Genomic DNA, 19992 nt, shown 5'->3' with positions numbered 1-19992 from the left:
CAGAATTGGGAGTGGTGATACCAACTGTTCTCTTAAGCCACTGAATCTTGATGTGACCTATTATGCAGTAATAAGAGAACCAAAGTAGTCGATGGGTTCAGTTTTAGACCCATGATGTTTGAGGTGCTTGGAAGATATCCAGGTGGAGGAGTTCCAAAGCGACTTGGACAGATTTTGCATAGTTGATGTCTGGAGCTCAGAGAGAGAGAAATATCTCTACCACACATATTGACTTGGGAGCATGCGAATGTTAACACAGCACATAGCATATAGAATGTGACGGAAGCCAGGAGAGCAGATAAAAGAACCCAGAGGAATCATATTCCAAAAAAGAGCAGAGTCCTGAGTAACGGCAATGTTGAGGGATCAGGCAGAGAAAGATGAGTCAACTCAACAAACTGAGAAATCACTGCCAAAGAGTCAGGAAGAGCGCCAAGGTGAATGCAGTATCATAGAAGCTAAGAGAATAGAGCATTTCAATTAGGAGGGATAGATTAACTATTATATGCTACCAAGAACTCAAATATGATAAAGATGGAAGAGTATTCACTGATACTACCGACATAGCGATAACCCTGGAAGACATCAGTTCCAACGCATCGTGGTAGAAAACGGCCATGAGAAAGGAGTACATGAAAGGCGAAGACACGAGTATAGTCAATACAGATGCTGTGCTCACGAAGGCTGGATGTGAAGGGAGAAGGGACAATTAGGGTAGGGCCGGAGTAGGGGGGAGAGTCAAGGGTTTTTTGGCTTTTTTTTTTAAACATTGAGGTGCCTCCGTACGTTCACGTGTTGACAGAAGGTGTCAACAGTGGGCAAATTTGGAAGATACAGAATGGGATCGAGAGCGCTCACGAAAGAATAGCCTTGAATACAGGGCAACAGGAGTGAAAGTGCAGATCCAGATACACAGAGGAATGGAGATTTGTTTACAAGAAATTAAAAGAACTTCCTGGGGAAGTTTCTATTTGTTGTTGAATAGAAGAGTCCATCTGTTGACAGAGCGGGGGTTCTGACGACCGTAGGAAGATCTGGAACAATGGTAGAAAAGTGTGGAGGGGAGACTGCCAGGGAAATGGAGTAGGGCAGCCAGACTGTTGGAGTCAGTGAGCCAGGAGATGGGTATTACAATTCCCTCTTTCCATGTGAGGAAATTGAGGCTCCAAGAGGTTAAGTAACTTGCTCAAGGTTACAAAGTAAATAAATGAAGGAGCTAGGATGTGAATATAGGCCTGTGTCATTCTTTCCAGGGGAGTAATTTTAGTTTCTGGAAGAGGCTGGTATTAGAAGTTGAAAAACCTCATTCTCACCTCTCCACTCCCACTGTCCACTTCCATGAGTTTTGCCTGAGACCCCACATTTTTGACCTCTCATCTCTAAAATTGTTAGTCAAAGACGGTCTCATGGAATACCATAGAAATTCTTCTTTTACACACTAAATACCGTTTAGAAGCTTCCATTCAAATGGGCTTACAAGCCAGCACGGAGTTTACTGAAGTCTTAACACCATGGCTGCTCCTTCGCATTGTATTTATATAATAAGAATAAAACAGGACTGCATAAACAAAAGTACTGTGTTTAGAAGCCGTGACTCAGTCGTCTCATTCATTATGTTTGGCACAGTTAATTCTCCTAGTGAGCTTTGTTCAGAATTCCAAGGCTCTCTTTAGGGTGGTAATCTAGAATTTCTAAAGAGATGATGTGATAGGCTTCTCTGGAGAGTTTATAAAGCTGAGGTCGTGGACGCCGGTGTATGGACAGTGCAGGGTCATCACGGAGTTAGTTTAAAAGCCATGATTTTCAGGTACCTCCTCTGTCTTGCAAATACAGTCCCCTCCTGCCCCCCCCACCAACCCCATGACTATAAGTATTTAAGAGATACATACCGAGAGCCTTTACTTGGAAAAATAGAAATAAGAATTCCTTACAATTTATAGGTTTTTGTTTGGGGGGGGTGCTATTGGAGAAATAATAAAGACAAGTGACTACTAATTAGGTCCCACTTTGTGGATAAGGTCTGAGCCCAGAGATAGCCTTCCTTTCCATAAGGAGAAATTCCTATGAATCCCTGGTCCAGCTGGCAGGCTGGAGCATCAGTTTTTCTCCAGAGAACCTAACTCTTCCTGGGGCATCTGTTGCCTGTTCCTTATGTGGGGGGCTTGTTTACAAGGCCAGGAAGAAGGTTCCTTGCTTCCATGTGTATACAGTTCTACAGGCACACATCCACTGTCCCCAGTGCGTTCTATGATCACGTGGGGGGACTTCAGTCTCTCGTAAAGGAGGGGACTGTCAGACCGGTGTTGCTGAAGCCGTGGACCACCATCCTTTGTAAACTGTGAAAGGCTGTGAGTGAGTGAGCACTTGTATAAATGGGAAACACAGGAGAGTAAGAAAGCCAGGGCACACGTCTCAAAATGAGGATAAGCACTATTATGGGAAACATGTTTCAGATGGATATGTGCACGGGTCTGTGGATTTTGACATAATGTGGATTTCTTCCTGCAGTCAAAGAGAAGAGTTTAAAACTCTATAAGCTCTGCAGAATTTCTGAAGCCATATGTACATGATGTTCTTTCTTTTTCTTTTTTTAAGATTTTATTTATTTATTTGACAGACAGAGAGAGAGAACAAGCAGGGGGAGCAGCAGAGGCAGAGGGAACCTGATGTGGGGCTTGATCCCAGGACCCCAGGATCATGACCTGAGCTGAAAGCAGACGCTTCACCAACTGAGCCACCCAGGCGCCCTTAAGATGTTCTTTCAAATGCCTGGAACTGCTATGATCCCAGACAGATTATTTCAGGGTCATCCTAAATCCTTCTTGTAGGATCTGAACCATGAAGCACCTGGACCAAGATTACAAAGTAAACAGGTGAGGAAGCTAGGATTTGAACAGAGGTTTATGTGAGCTGAGGAACGTGGCCCATTCAAGCAGAGGACGTCCTCCCTGGCAGAATACCAGGGGCCTGCACGAGGCTGGCGGAGCATTTCTCAATCCACAGCTCTCTTGGTATGACGCTGCTCGGGTACTGTGAAACTAATTAGCTGTGCTCTATTTTCATCTAAACCATGATAAAAGGTTAGGATGTTGTAAAAGAAAACATGTCTACAATAAGCCTTTCTCTTTTTAGTCTAATTTCTTGAGTCTAAAAAAAAGTTCCCTCCATGTGTGGTTAGTACATGCCATCAGGCTCTTTTCATAGAAACCATCCGCTTTAGGAGACAGGCTACATTTTAATCTACAGAAACCCAAAATAGGGGTGCCTGGGCGGCGCAGTCATTAAGCGTCTGCCTTCAGCTCAGGGCGTGATCCCATGGTCCTGGGATTNTCATAGAAACCATCCGCTTTAGGAGACAGGCTACATTTTAATCTACAGAAACCCAAAATAGGGGTGCCTGGGTGGCGCAGTCATTAAGCATCTGCCTTCAGCTCAGGGCGTGATCCCATGGCCCTGGGATTGAGCCCCACATCAGGCTCCCTGCTCTGCTGGGAGCCTGCTTCTTCCTCTCTCACTCCCCCTGCTTGTGTTCCCTCTCTCGCTGGCTGTCTCTATCTCTGTCAAACAAATAAATAAAATCTTAAAAAAAAAAAAAAAAGGAAACCCAAAATAAACACTCTTAATTTCTGTGCAGTTACTTGAGCGGCTCGTCTCTGTGTTACCAGTGTATAAAAAATAAAACAATTGATTACTTAATTGCATTTCCCCCACCTACAGTTGTCATTACTGATACGTCACCACTTACAGTTTCTTAGAACATGTGGAGCCTTATACCAAAAGGCTCCGTACAGGTGTGGGGCGAAGGGTATTTATTATTACCATGAAAATCTAATGTCTTATAAAATTCCTCAGGCTTCCTAAGAAGGAAGAGAATTGCCATAAAGTATTGTTGTTGAAATAAAACAGAAGATGAGAAAACAGAGAACAGAAAAATGATAAAGGCGTTAGTCATGGTCAAGAGGTACGTGTCAAACGGCAGCATATATATAAATATAAATAAATATATATTATGTCATCTATAAATACACAATAGCTTCTTTCTAGTCTTACAAAGAAACCAGCCACATGAGGACGGACATAATTGATGCCAAAGCAGAATATAAATACACGAGAGAAGAAGAAACAAAGGGGGAAGAAAAGCGTGGGAAATGCTCAAAGGCAGACAATATGTTTATGTGACAAAAAAAAGTATCTTGATCCAACTTCTTTGAGTTATAAAGTATTATGACATTTTGCAAAAAGTCAGAGATTGCCAAGTGTCAAAATACACACACACACACACACACACGTATCAAAATAATTGACAGGTACATATAATATACATATATACATGTATATATACATTTTCCTGGGTGTTTCTATGGAAAAATGAAAGAACACATTCTCGAACTTCTTAAATTCTGTTTTTAACTTAGAACTGAATGATCTGAAAGTCTATTAGCCCAAAGTGCAAACTTTTGAAGGTTTACAGAAAGGACAAGCAGAGCAAAGGTCAATAAATTATAATCCTTTAATGCGTCTTGTATTTGAAAGCTTTTATAACAAAATTAATATAGTATTCCAACTCCATATGCTAGTTGGATGAAAAAGCCTAATACACCCAAGATATAATATACGAGAAGATATAGTGAATTATAGCCTATTTACAGACTAAAAATAAGACAAAATACACACTTGCAGAGGGAAAGCTGGAAAAGCCTAGCCATCAAATCAGAAGGCAGAAAATCATATTATTCCTCTAATAAAAATGTGAACTTCCAATCTTTCAAGTAAATGAATAAAAACCCCTCATTAAAAGATGACATCTGTATTCCAAAATCTCTTCCCTCTCCCAAATATAACTGGATGTGACACAGATAAAAATAAATTTATGGAAAAGAGATGTTAAAAGAAACACACAAGACACATAATTCTTTCTCTTACCATTGTCGCCAGAAGGTAATGACACCGTGTTTGTTGGCATAGTATCAGAATTCACTTTTCCATTCTCAAATGTGTCATTTTCAGTCTGCTGTAACTGCCAGTTGAGGCCAAAGAGATGCATTGCTGGGGGCAAAGAATACAAGTCGTTGAGAGGTCTGCTGTTTGCAGGCAGTATAGCAAATGGTAAATGTGTTTAGAACAAGATTCATATGTAAAGTGAAAATTTCCAAGTTCTAAAATACCAAAAATAATTGCATTAGATTTCTAAATTAATTTCTAAAAATTAGAAAGGGAACAGTTCCTCCTCACACAACGCTGCACAGTACCGGAACCAGGAGGCTCTCAGGAACGAATAATTACTGGCTCTGCTTGGCCTGAGTTCCACTCCTCACTGTCATTTAGGTAAGTGGCTGAATGCTCTGTAGCAGTGACCGCCACATTTGCTTGACCTCAGGCCACTTGCACATGTGTAATACTTAGTTGCAACATCTGTACATTCTCAAGACACCTGATGCTGTTCATTTGGATTAAGGTAAAAAGTAACGATCGGTCTCCCAGATAAATCTGCTGCATCAGAATGGATTTAGATGCACAACACAGAGTAATATTTGAATATTCTAGATTTAAGACGAGTTTATGACATTCAATTCATCAACGGCACACGCTACGCGTCAGATAATTTCATGCAGAGTTTCTGATGTGGGTGTGATAATCTTACAAATTTATAAAAATTTTGTAAATGTGTTTATTAATTTTCTTTATTTGAAATATTTAGAAAACAGACAACTATAAGACTATACACTTATAAATGTAATACACTTTAAAATTTTTATATGATTTTTCTTAATTTATTTGAAATATTTACAAGAATATCACCACTGTAATATTGACCATTAACTCTCAACTGAACTTTCATTCGTGTTCCACAGAATACAGTTTCAGAATTCAGCCCGAAGGAGGTTAAACATGCCTTGGGAAACCCAGGGACGATCATATTACCTTATCGCAAATGATTTTTCTTGGACATCGTCTGGCATTTCAGCATACATATGGAATTTACCAGAGAGGTGAAGAAAGACATAGCGTTTAAGAAGTATTGTCGGAAACAGCGTGATGACCACCACTGGTTAAAGGCGAGCCCTTATTAAATATGAAATATACGTAGGAACACAATTAATTTGGCAGCGTAAAGAACAGGGGCTTTAGATGGAGTCAGACTTTGGTTTAATCTTCCATTTAGGATTTAACCTTGGACAAATGATGGAATATTATTAACATTAGTTTTTACTTTTTTTAAATGTTTTTTTATTATATTATGTTTTTACTTAAAAAATGAGGTTGGTTAAACCTACCTTACTTAATTGATGTGACCTTTCTAGACAGGATAGGTCTGTGAGAGTATATTATAGACTGCTGGTACATAGCAGGACTGTTCTTAGTACATAGACACTTCATTTATTTATTCTGGACTCCAGATTACTGAACTATTTTTTTTTACAGATTTTATTTATTTATGAGAGACAGAGAGAGCGAGCGAGAGAGAGGGAGGCAGAGGGAGAAGTAGGCTCCCCATGGAACAGGGAGCCCAGCACAGGGCTTGATCCCAGGACCCTGAGCCGAAGGCAGATGCTTAACTGACCGAGCCACCCAGGCGCCCCCAGATTACTGAACTATTTGAAGTCACCTGACCAGACCATGCTACCTCTCAATAAAGAGTTCCTCCTGTCTGTAACGCTCTTCATCCAGTGTAAAATACCCATTCACCGCTCAGATGGTAGGCACCAACTTTGTGGGGGAGCCTTTCCTGACTGGGTTAACTACGTCTCCCAAGACTGTTTTCATTCACTTTTGTAACTCATTTACCATATACGGTGCCCAGTACCTCGTAGGTCTTTAATAAGCGTCTGTGAAGTAAATGAAATCAATGTTCTGATGTTCTCAAATCTAAGAAAACACTGTTGTGGATAAAAATGTAGTAATTTAAGGGAAAAGTTAATAAATTTAAGACAAATAAGTAAATGGCCAAGAATAGAGTGTTCTATTATTAATAAATAATGACTATATTAGCATAATAGTACATGACAGCAGCTGAGCAAAAGCTCCCTAGTATTCTATATAATTAACGTTTAAAGAAAAGTTTCGACAGTTTGAGGGCCTTCTACACCTTTCACCTTCTTTTGTTAACAACTCCTGCCATAAAATTGTGCTATAATAAGAAACACAGCAAACACAGATGCAAACAGCTACATCTACCCTGTGCCTTTTTAACAAACGTACATACTCCCCGTCTTAAATTATAATCTGGCAGCAATTCCTTTCAAACTCCGGATTTTTAAGGATTAAGATATAGGTTTTAGAATCCTTGAATTCCCAAATTCTCAGCTCGAAAGGAGGTATGACTTCATACCTCATTTTGCATTAAATTACATAGTGTTTGAGTGGCAAAATGTCAGGAGCTTTCTAAACATTTATCACTTCATACGCTTTTCAAGTTTTAGGTATTTCAGCAATTTTTGAATACAATAATGGGAACTCGTTCTGCATACAGTGAAAGCTTTGACAGACATACTTTGGCATAGCGATGATAAATATTTCAAAAGGGTCAAAGTTTCTACACAAAATAATTTATCATCATTGTGAGCTTTTATGTAACATAAAATGTCTTCCCGAATGATAGATTTGCTTATATTATTGGTTGTAATAGACTTCGAAGAAGAAAGATAATCCATGGGATCCTGCACAGATGTCAAATGTTAGAAAGTAGTGTTATGTTTCTGTTTGGAGAGCTAGTTTATTTTATTTTTTATTTTTTTGGCCAGATGGGCAATAGCTTTATTATATATTTTCTTCTTACAGTAAATCTCAATAAAATGAAATTCCAGTCTACTTGAGATGCTGTATAATGAGAACCATACCAAATAATATTACACCTTGTTTAACATTACACTGAAAACAGAAACCAACAAGTTGTTTGGTCTTGGGATATTACGTACATTGGAAATCTTGGTGTTTGGTATTTAGTAATGCTCTCGACACTCATTATGTGTAACTTGAGATTTTCCTACAAATATAGCGTGTTAGTAAAACTGACTCCACAAATGAAGGAGGGGGACGCAGAGGGAGGCAGCAAACTCATAAGTCAAAAATGCCAGAGAAATTACCGAGCACTTATGCAATAGCACTATATGGGAAGGTCTTGGCAGACACATAAGGGAAAATCAACAAAATAAAATACATATGTAAATACCGATGGATGAGCCCAATTCTTCGACGCCCAAGTTGGAAAGCAGATTTGAACCCATGGGAGGGCCTGTGGCACCGGTACTCATGAAGGGTGAACATGGATCTTTGCTGTACGCGCGACCTAGTGGGTTGGGGGCATAGCGTCAAGGAGTGCCTGGGAGCTCTGTGCCCTGAGTCCCTCACCGCCCTGGGCACGGAGCTTAGGTGAGGAGTACTGACTGGCAGGAACGTTGTTCTTTGTATTGCTGTTAGAACATCATGACGCAGTCTTTTTTTTTTTTTTTAAAGAAAACATCCATTAAGCACTTACTATGTATCAAATAACGTGCCAGTGCTTAGCACCTGCCCTATCTCATTTAATCCTCACGAAGACTCCAATGAATACTTAATATTATTACTTTGTTTTTCATTTTAAATCTGAGAATTGAGGCTTTTGGGGAGCTTAAGGTTTCAAGCATGCAAACAGTAGACCTTGCCCTTCAACCCATACCTTCTAATCACAAAGGTCTTCACACAATACACCTGTCTGTTCTCCCAGGGGGCACTGGAATGTGAAAATCCATATGGAAGGAAGTGAAATGTGCCTTCACTGAGGGCCACAGGCTAGATACGGTTTTTCTACCAGATCTAGAAAACGGAAGGCAGAGACAGTATTTGGTGGCAGAGGCTGGGCAAAGATTCTTCTAAGTAACATTTGTGTATTCCAGGCAAGAATCTTCAGTACAAGGACTTTATAGTAATATGATAACGATGAAAATTCACAACAGGCTATTTTCGTTAACTCTGAGAGTATTTTTTTTTAAAGATTTAATTTATTTATTTGAGAGAGAGAGTGAGAGAGCCAGAGAGCAAGCACAAGCTGGAGGAGGAGCAGAAGGAGAGGGACAAGCAGACTGAGCGTGGAGCCCGACGCGGGGCTGGATCTCACGATCCTGAGATCATGACCTGAGCCGAAACCAAGAGTTGGACGCTCAGCCTACTGAGCCCCCCAGGCGCCCCAAGAGTCTTTAAAACAACAATTCAAAAACTACATGTGAACACTATATGTGTGTATTTTAAAGTTACAGAAAGCATTCATGTAGATTTAATCTTAAAATATTTGTTTCTGATATCATGTTTCATAGTTTCATACTGTTATTTCCATGTATTTCTGGGTGATTTTAATGAGAGGTGGGGGCTGGATTCACATCTAAAGTGTTATCCAAGGAAGAAGGGAATTTGTGAATGACAACAAAAACATTGTATGTCTGCTCAAGTGTGTTTTTTACCTTTGAAAGTACCTTGATGCCTATTATCTTGTTTTTATTTTTGTTTTTTAAGATTTATTTACTTATTTTAGAGAGCACAAGCGGGAGGGGGAGAGGGAGAGAGAAGCACACTCTGCTCCTAGCACAGAGGCCGACGTGGGGCTCGATCTCACCACCCTGAGATCATGACCTGAGCGGAAACCAAGAGTCGGACGCCTAATTGACTGAGCCACCCAGGAGCCCTGATGTCTATTATCTTCTAATAATGTACTGTATGACAGGGGTCATCATCCCTGTTGTACGAGTGAAACACAGGCTGAGAGCAGGTTAGTGACTTACCCGATGCCTTTTAAAAAGTTAGTGTGCAAAGACTACTCATGATACCAGATCTCTTGAACCAATTTCAGGATTCCCTTTCCTATACTGAGCTGTTGTCCTTCTCATCTCAATTGTTCTGAATCAAAATTTAAAGAAATTAAAAAATTTTTAACACAAATTGTTGATTTATTTCTTTTTTTGACAACAGCACATATAATCAGAAGTTGTCCATTTGTTGAAATGTGCTTCTAAATACAAGATGTTTACCCACTGAAAATGGCTGCATTTGGCAAAATCGCTTGTTAAGTTGCTTGTTTGGAATTAGAAATCTTCTCTACATTAAAAATCTTGGAAATGATGGTTCAGTCCCCAGTTGGTCTACAAAATTCTGTCTCTATATCCAATAGAAATATATATACACATAGCACCAAAAAGCAGGAACAAGAATGTTCTCAGAAGCATTATTTGTAATAACCTCAAACTGGAAACCCAGATGTCTGCCAGCAGTAAAAAGGATAAACAAATTATAGTGTTTATCATATATCATACCATATCATTATAGTCAACCAAGGAATTCTACGGATCAACGTAAATGAATAAGGCATTGCCCGGAGCAATGACATGGATAAGTCTCACAATCGCAGTGCTGAGCAAGAGAACCCATTCATAAAAAACACAAATGTTGTATAAGTCAACGTGTATAAAGTTCAAAGGCAGGTAAAATTAACTGGTAGGAGGAACCGAAGTCACCAGAGTAATTACCTCTAGGGAGGGAGGCTAGGTAACGACCAGGAGAGGCCACAGGGGACTTCTGCAATGCTAGTAATATTTCCATTTTTCTATCTGGGCAGTGGTTCCACTGGTGTGTTCCCTTATGATCTGTATACTTTTTTTTTTTTTTTAAAGATTTTTATTCATTTGACAGCGATAGAGACAGCCAGCGAGAGAGGGAACACAAGCAGGGGGAGTGGGAGAGGAAGAAGCAGGCTCCTAGCCGAGGAGCCTGATGTGGGGCTCGATCCCATAACGCTGGGATCACGCTCTGAGCCGAAGGCAGACGCTTAACTGCTATGCCACCCAGGTGCCCCGATCCGTATACTTTTCTAAATGTACGTTATTTAAAAGTAGCCCATCTGACACATAGCATAACTAAAGGATGTGTATTTTCACCTTCCCTACACCCTTCCTGCACGTGCTCGTCTCTATAAGGCCCCGAGGTGTTCCTCTAGGAAAGATAACCATGTAGAATGGCAAGTGACTTCATCAGCCAGGAGCTGGAGGGAAGGGCGAGGAAAGGCTTGCTGAGTGCAAATCTTGAGGGTTAAACGGAAAGCAATCTGATTAAACAAATTCACGTACTGGGTTAATGACTACCAGCTCATGGCCGTCCCAGATTGATTTGTAGTTTACAAACATTATGGCTTGTCTTGGTGAGGATGTGGAGAAACGCAAGCCTTGTGCCCTGCGGACAAGATTGTAAAGTGGTTCAACTGCTATGGAAAACACTATGGTGATTCCTCAAAAAAAAAAAAAAAAAAAAAACAAAAAAATAAAATAAAACTGGAGCTACTATACGACCCAGAATCCCACTTCTGGAAGTACATGCAAAAGAACTAAAAGCAGGGTCTCAAAGAGATATTTGCAAGTCCATGTTCATAGCAGCACTATTCAGACGAGTCAAGAGGCAAAAGCAACCCGAATGTCCATCAACAGAAGAATGGATACAGAACACAGACACAGTGGAATAGTACTCAGTCTTACGAATATAGGAAGGAAGCTTTGTCACAGGCTGTAACACGGACGAAACTTGAGGACATTATGTTAAGTGAAATAAGCCAGTCGCCAAAAGACAAATACGGTTTTGATTCCAGTCTTAACGGGTATCTACAGTAGCTCAGATTCACAGAGGCAGAAAGAATGGTGGTTACCAGGGGGTCAGGGGAAGGGGAAATGGGGAGTTGTTGTTTAAAAGGTGCAGAGTTTCAGTTTTGTAAGACGAAATGTTCTGGAGGTCTGTTGCACAACCGTGTGAATATATCACAGGGCCCATGAACTGGCCAGATTTGCTTGTCTACCCTTTAAATCATGCCCTTAACTTTCCTGCTTCCATGCCTTCGCTCCTATCATTCCCGCCCCCAAGTCCCGTCTGATGACATCTCACCAATACCTCGAAGTCCAGTTGAAACGACATTTGTTCACGAGGACTTCCTGGACTGAATAACTATCCTGTCCTACCACAGCACTTTGTAGTATTTTACCTAAAACATCCCACTTTTTGTCTGAATAAATTTTTTACTTTCTGCAGTTGTGAGGAGCGGGGAGTTGCAAGAGAAGCAGAAATGGATCTTTGCAGTGAGGGGGTAAAACAGGCACGTCGAGGGGAAAGAGAGAGGAGTTTGGGAAGAATGGGAATAAATGATAGGATTTTAGCTATGAAAAAAAAAGAGAGGATAGTTAAGGGAAAGGTTTAATATATAATTCAGCTTTCTCAATATTTTGCTGAAAGTTGATCTTAGAGGCTGGATCTCTGTAGCTGAACTGGTTCCTGAGAAACAGGGGTGACTAACAGAGCCCCTGAGACAGAGTAAGGAGAAGCCTTGGGGGCACCTTGTATAATTCCGCCCTTTTTCTCGGTCGGAATGCTTTTATTTATTTATTTTTAAAAATATTTTATTTATTTATTTGTCAGAGAGAGAGAGAGAGGGAGAGCGAGCAGGGAGAGCGTCAGGCAGAGGCAAAAGCAGGCTCTCCACTGAGCAGGGAGCCAGATGTGGGACTCGATCCCAGGACCCCGGGATCATGACCTGAGCTGAAGGCAGATGCTCAACTGACTGAGCCACCCAGGCGCCCCAGAACCCTTCTAAATTAGTTGTAATATGTAACATTTGTCATCTACAAACTTAATGAGCATACTTTTAATACTGTCACCCATGTTGATGATAAAAAATTATCATGATGTCAATTCTAGAAACAATGCACATGGATGTGAAGCTATTGGTCATATTGCAAACTATGTTACTAACAGCCAAATGGTCTACTTTATAGACTATATCTTTCTAGGTTGTCTCATGGTATTCTTGGATTCAACCAATCTGAAGATATTTACGATGAAATATTTCTTATATAATTAAAAAAATTCATTCTAAAACCTCCTAGTTTTTTTCTGTAGGCTTTCCCAGTTAATGTTAAGCAAAAAAGCCTCACTAATTGAAATAATTTGGAGACAATATGCTAGTGAAATTTTATGAAGACATCTTCTTTCTGACTCAAAGACCATTCCAGTGAAAGAAATTACAGTGTACATTCCTTTTACCTTTCAAGGCTGATGGAGATGAGAGGGATCCATGATAATCTAGTGATTCCACCTCTTCCCCACAGGAAAAAAGGGCATGCCATTGTTTTTAACGAATGTATGTTGGTTTGATACTTAAAAGCCAGCATGTGGAACACTTAAAACCAAAATGTGTAATTAAAGAAAATTACATACCACGAAGCAGCAAGTTCGGTGCCATTTTTAGCTCTGTATGGAGAAAAAAGGGGCCAAATTTTGATCTTGTCTCTGGGGACCATGCCACTGAAGTTGCTATCACAGTTACTATTATTTCTACTGGCATGCCTGTGTTCTTCGATCCTGCCAAATATGGATGGGAAGGAGGGGTGGTGACAGCTGGTGACATGGTCCAGAAATCTGCCAGAACCTTGGAGCAAATTACAGGGGATGTTGTGAAGTGAACACAGAAGCAAGCACCCTTGCCATCAGAAACCCGAATGTAGCTTATGCCACCAGAACCCTGAGGAGTAACACTCTGAGGTTTTGGCAACCTGGAGTATAGTTCTTAGCATGCCTGCCATTATTGGCTAAATGCTGTTTAATCTTACAAGATCAAGCAAACATTCTCACAAGGACCCCCCCCCAAAAAAATCTGATATCATAGAAGAACCCGAATATGGTAAGAAAAAATGGACTTAAAAAATATCATCCTGAAAATATCTGCAATGCAGTTTTGTGTCTGCCTCCAAAACCCTGAGAGCTCATCACCCAGGCAAGCTACGGTCTAAAGCTTCCCTGCCTTGCAATTCACGTCACATCCACCATGGTACATTTTCCCCAAAATAATCTTTCTGAGAAAGATTCATTAGGAACATGTTATCAGAAGTTGCAGGAGAAGAAAATCAGAATCTGACCTTTTATAGTTAAGAGCACAGTTTTCTTTTCTTTTCTTTTTTTTTTAGATTTTTTTTATTTATTTATTCGACAGAGATAGAGACAGCCATCGAGAGAGGGAACACAAGCAGGGGGAGTGGGAGAGGAAGAAGCAGGCTCACAGCAGAAGAGCCTGATGTGGGGCTCGATCCCAGAACGCCGGGATCACGCCCTGAGCCAAAGGCAAACGCTTAACCGCTGTGCCACCCAGGTGCCCCAAGAGCACAGTTTTCAACACAGATTGCCTGTGGCGTCTTGCGGAGCCTTTGTTGATATTAAGAGAGAACTGGGTCCCAGTCTCCATTTTGGCTCCAACTAGTTGTGGGACCTTGGCAAGTCACTGGGCTTCTCTGAGGCTTAGATCTCCCGTTTATATAAATATCTAAAGAGCTTGCACAAAATGATCTCCAAGGTCTCTTCCAGATTTAAATTCTTTGATATGTCAGTATGTTTTCAAATATAAATATTTAGGCTACATCATTGAGTAGAGGGAAAGACATCTGGCATCAATAAGATATCAACATATTAGAATACTAATGCTGTTGGTTCCTTTTTTTAAAATCTGAGAATAAAATAAAATTGCATGGGGTCAAACCACCACTTTGTGCACACAATTCCTTCCGTATCTTGGGTTCTGAAAGCAGAATTTCATCATTTTATGTTTCAATTTCACAAATATATAAATATACATGATGCGCATGTGCAGTGATTAGATTTTACGGAACAAAGAAAAATACTCTTAAATATACGACAATTATTTGATTGGATACATGCTAACAGAATACAGCCAGGTTTTCAATGTAAAATGAAAGCATCTCATGTAAAGATGCAGTTTGTAACTTGGACCCCTACTGGTCTAAACTGTCATTAGGAATACATAGTTTTCCATAAATTAGCTTTTGTTTTGGATTTCCTGCTGTGTTCATATACATGTTGACGGAGTGTGTGAGGCAATATTTTGGCGTTCTAATCCATTATTATTTGATATTAGCTTTCAAGTCTAATATTATCCGAACAGTCCACATCTTGCTGGCCCAAACACGGTCATTCTATTTATTTATTTTTATTTTATTTTTTCTAAATGCGGTCATTTTAAAATCAATAATTTTTTGGAAAGGTTTCATATTAATACGTACTCCAGCTGTCATTAAGAAGAAGGGAATTATTCCAACCACAGGATATTTTGATATTCAAAAGCACTAATAACACTTGAGGTAGCAAGTTTCTCTGAATGTTATAAGATCGCATACTGAAATCATAGGTTTTATGTAAACTAACAGTTTTTAAGGGAGAGGGGGAAGGAGACAAGGAGTGGCTGCCGGTATTTTATATATCCACGCTGTGTATTTTTCCTTTCTACTCTTTTTTTGGCATTATGTCATTAATGGGAAGGTAGAATCACTTTGGCTATCGAAATATCTTGATGAGACTGTGATTTAGTTATGTCGATTTGCCAGGACAGTTATGTAGATTAAGTCAGGACTTCGAAAACAGGCTGTTTTCCTATGTGTCATTAGTTTTCTCTCATGTCCAGGTTCTGTTCTCTGAAAGAAGCATTCACTGTCCAATCTCATGGAAAGAACACAGCGTTCACCATTATGATTAGCTGTCCAAAGGGGCCAGGAATTATCAATCAACTTTGAGGTAACAGTTGTCAACATTAAGGAATATGGCAAGAGGACCTATTTCAAGAACATTCGAAATACACAATGAAATCATTTATATGATTTATAGACTATTCCCCACATGCCAATATACTGACCTTGCTGTTATCACGAAATGTATGTAACAGACGATTCATTAGTCACAGTTATTAGCAGCTTTGAAACCACTGAAATCCCATGGATCTACTCATTATTCAAAAGCCTGCTGTACTGACTCAATTTTCATCTGGATTTCTTTCTTGCATAATAGCTTTAAGAGCTATCTCCTCCTTTTGTGCAACAAATGTGTACGTATATTAATAATCTACTTAAACATAAAACTTTCTTTGGCTTGCTCTGGCTTTTTTAAAAAAAAGATTTATTTATTTATTTGAGAGAGGGGGAGAGAGAGAGAGAGACAGAAGGGGGAGGGGCAGAGAGAGAATTTCAAAGAGACTCCCTGCTGAGCGTGGAGCCCTACATGGGGCTCAATCCTACAACCCTGAAATCATGACCTGAGCGGAAAACCAACTCAACGGACTGAGCCACCCAAGTATCCTGGCTTGTTTTCACTTTTGAAAAAGTAACAGAATAGATCTGAAAATTACATTCCTTTGAAATTTTAAGACACTTTAGTCTTCGTTATTAAAAGATCCAACTATTAGGGACATGGAGATTTCTAGAGGAAAACTGGTATGTTAAAATATGGCAAAATCCACGGTTTGTTTCACAGATGAGTGAAGCCATATGAAAACTGTCTTTCTCTGCTTGACTTATTTCACTTAGCATAATCCCCTCCAGTTCCATCCATGTCAATGTAAATGGTGGGTAATCATCCTTTCTGATGGCTGAGCAATATTTCATTGTATATATGGACCACATCTTTATCCATTCATCTGTTGAAGGGCATCTCATCTCCTTACAGTTTGGCTACTGTGGACACTGCTGCTATGAACACTGGGTGTTATATGCCAACTAATGAATCATGAACACTACATCAAAAACTAAGGGTGTATTATATGTTGGCTAATTGAACATAATAAAAAAATAAATATAAAAAATATGGCAAAATCCAGAAAAACATCCCCTTCAAAATTGTCCACTTCTTTAAGAGGTTACGTTTGAGAGGCAAAATGTGATCTGGGAATGTGTGCATGTGTGCACGTGAGTGCATGGTTCTCAGGTGGCAACTTTAAACAAAATCAACGACGCTTCAGGAATCCAGGTACAACTAGCTCGTGCAGTTTGTTGTTTACCATCTGTTCATCGACAAAAACGGAGTCACTGTCTCCCTTATCAAGCTCTGTTGCATGGACTCCACTTCACCACTTCCGGTTTCTAGTACATGATGGTAACTTTGACAGATCTTATCAGTCTTCCTTGACCCGCTCACGTCATCACGCAAGTGGGAACAGATCCTTGGAAGCTAGTTTTCCAGCTGCTCCCTGTTAATCTGGGCTGACTTGGAGAGCAGGTTTCCTTAGTTATGAACTTAACTATTATTAATGGATATTTATGAAGCATTTGCGGACATTTATTTCAAAGCAAAATACAGAGGAAGTTGTCATCTCTGATCCCCAGGGTAGCTGCTCACACTGCCAACCTGCTTTTGTATTTGGTGGTCTCACACTCCTCTCCTAGAAATAAGTGGCCCACTTTCCCACTTTAAACATGCATTGCTTCTATGTGATTCTTTTCTAAGATCATAAAGAATTTCTCTGTAGTAGTAAAAAGCATCTAAAAATATCTTGACTCTAAAAATAGAAAATAATGGTAAAATTTGTGACTATTTGAAATGATTGAAATAATATGGTTAGGTTTTATGTACAAATGCTATGTAACTCACATGGGCTCACTAACTACATCATGCAGTTCCACTGTTAAACTACAAATGTGGTCAATGAAAAGATTAAGGATCTAGAATGAATTAAAAGGCCCAATGAAAGAAACCGACAGCATCTTCAGTCTCCTCTGTAATGATTCCTGTACATGTTTTTTTTTTTTTTTTAAATGTGTGTATCACCTTTATGATTTAACTGTGAACCACCTATGCCTTTTTATTTTATTTTTTTATATTTTAAAATTTTTTTAAAGATTTTATTTATTTACTTGAAAGAGAGACAGCCAGTGAGAGAGGGAACACAAGCAGGGGGAGTGGGAGAGGAAGAAGCAGGCTCCCAGCGGAGCAGGGAGCCTGATGCGGGGTTTGATCCCAGGACCCTGGGATCATGCCCTGAGCCAAAGGCAGATGCTTCACGACTGAGCCACCCAGGCGCCCCAATGCCTTTTTATTTTATAACTAAATATATTTTTACATTTATACACTTATTTTTTTCCGTGAGATGACTAGCTTAAAAGTTTAAATGCATTTTAAAAGAAAATTTTATAGCATTACCTTAAAGGAAAAAATCAACATTTCCTGATACAAACAGAAGACAACAGTAAGAATAAATGGAATAAACCATAAGTAACATTATTAAAATCTATGTAGAAATGATAGCCAGCAGAAGTTTTATTTGTGAAAGAAAAGGGTCATGACACGCAAACATCTACTGAGACCTTCGTCGTGACATACTCAGATACGATGGGGTAATTCCTCATTTTGTCCTTCAGACTTATTTATTCTCCTGTCCATGTACCACCTTTAAATTCTGAAATCCTTATGAGAAACAGTGCCCTACGATATCGTGGGGAAAAGTCCCAGGTTCAACATAAAAAGACCTGGATTATGGCCCCTGTTTAAATATATATGGGACAAGCCACTGATTCTCTGGGCCTAACACTTTTCTTCCTAAAAAGCGTGGATAATAATATTTGACTCACTAGATTGTTATAAAGAACAACAGCAGCTAAAACTGAGCACTTCCATTTTATCAGGCACATTAATTATTTTATTAAAGATTTCCAAGAGCTGTATTATTACTAATCCTGTCTACACTGGTGAGGAAACTCTAGTTTATGCAGGGTAAGTACCCTGCTCAAGATTACATAGGTAGTAAGTAACAGAGGTGGGATATAAAACTCAAATCTTACTGTTTTGAAGGTCTGTACTTATAAACACTGTTCTAAAATAATGTTGTAATATGATACGCAAATTTGACATTATATTTTTCCATATAAGATCGTGAGATCACCGTGGTAAAGACTATGTCTTCCCTTTGTGAATTCAGTGCTTAGGAGGGAAATTCAGTAATTGCTAAACTTAATGGAATTAAATTGACTGTGATATTGGTCATAATTACAAGGAAATGCCTATGAAAAAACATATTAAAATATGCAATATGCGAAACTACTTGGATCGTTTTTCTCAGAATGAAGCCCCCCCCCCCCACCTCCTTGGGGTACCTGGGTGGTTCAGTTGGTTAAGGCACAGACTTTTGGTTTTGGCTCAGGTCATGATTTCATGGGTCCTGGGATTGAGCCTGGCCTGGGGCTCTGCGCTCAGCAGGGAGTCTGCTTGAAGGTTTTCTCTCTTTGCCCCCCCCCCNCCCCCCCCCCCCCTGTTGGTGCCTGGGGGCATGCTCATTCTCTCTCTCTCTCTCTCTCTCTCTCTCTCTCTCTCTCTCTCGCTTTCTCTCAAAGTATTTATTTATTTGAGAGAGAGTGAGCAAGCAAGAGAGAATGAGCAGTGGGGAGGGGCAGAGGGAGAAGCAGACTCCCCGCTGAGCAGGGAGCCCAGGGTCACGACCTGAGCAGAAGGCAGACACTTCACCGACTGTGCCACCCAGGTACCCCAATAATAAATCTTTTTAAAAAAAGGAATGAAGGGCCCCATATTCTAGAATCACATGTGGTGATCTTCAAGGTAGCCTTGGATGTCCTTCTACAGCTCTGGGAAATGTACAATAACATGTGGAAGACTTTCTCTTCTCTAGGGGCACAAGAAGGCCTACGAAAAGTGATAAAGGGGACAAAAAGCTCACTAGTGAAGGCAGAAAGGGAAAGATCAGTCTGTGGGTCAAGTATTAGGGAGAAAGGACAATTCCAGGATGGAGCCAGCCCATATCATGGCAGCCCTGCTGATGAAGACCGCCACCAGGAGAGGAGCTTTAGTTCTGTCTCTGGAAACCTGAGTAGGTCACCAGTGAGAACATTCAACAGGTAAAGGAAAGACTGGAAGTTCTTATCTTTAAAAACATTGAATACTATCTCAAAAACCATCTTGTATTATACAGAAGTGGCTCTAGATAAAACCGTAATTGTTTTTTGATTCCGTTTGATATGTGCTTAAAATGCATAATGGAAGGGTCTTAAAGTAATGCCTTTTAGGTCCAACTCAATAAAGGAAACTGGACATGCTGAGCTCTTTGGTTATCAAATGAGCAATGCGATTTTCATTTCCCAGCAACGTTTGAAATACAAGAAGCATATGTTTCTTAAATTTCTTTAGAACAGATTAATAGAGTACTCAGGA

The 19992-nt window shown here is 39.8% G+C and overlaps 1 protein-coding gene across 6 annotated transcripts in view; it reads right to left on the bottom strand.

Moving 5' to 3' along the window:
* TENM3 (teneurin transmembrane protein 3) overlaps positions 1-19992 on the bottom strand; it is a 605330-nt gene that overhangs the window by 130625 nt on the left and 454713 nt on the right. For all 6 annotated transcript variants that reach the window (XM_034647497.1, XM_034647494.1, XM_034647495.1 and 3 more), the window contains one exon: positions 4924-5046. In XM_034647497.1, the coding sequence (XP_034503388.1) occupies positions 4924-5046 (123 nt within the window). The remainder of the gene's footprint in view (positions 1-4923; positions 5047-19992) is intronic.

The sequence above is a fragment of the Ailuropoda melanoleuca genome, chromosome 18 (genome assembly GCF_002007445.2).
Source record: "Ailuropoda melanoleuca isolate Jingjing chromosome 18, ASM200744v2, whole genome shotgun sequence".
In the NCBI taxonomy this organism is placed as follows: domain Eukaryota; kingdom Metazoa; phylum Chordata; class Mammalia; order Carnivora; family Ursidae; genus Ailuropoda; species Ailuropoda melanoleuca.
The sequence above is the reverse complement of the archived record's forward strand: the minus strand, read 5'-3'. Positions and strand labels throughout refer to the sequence as shown.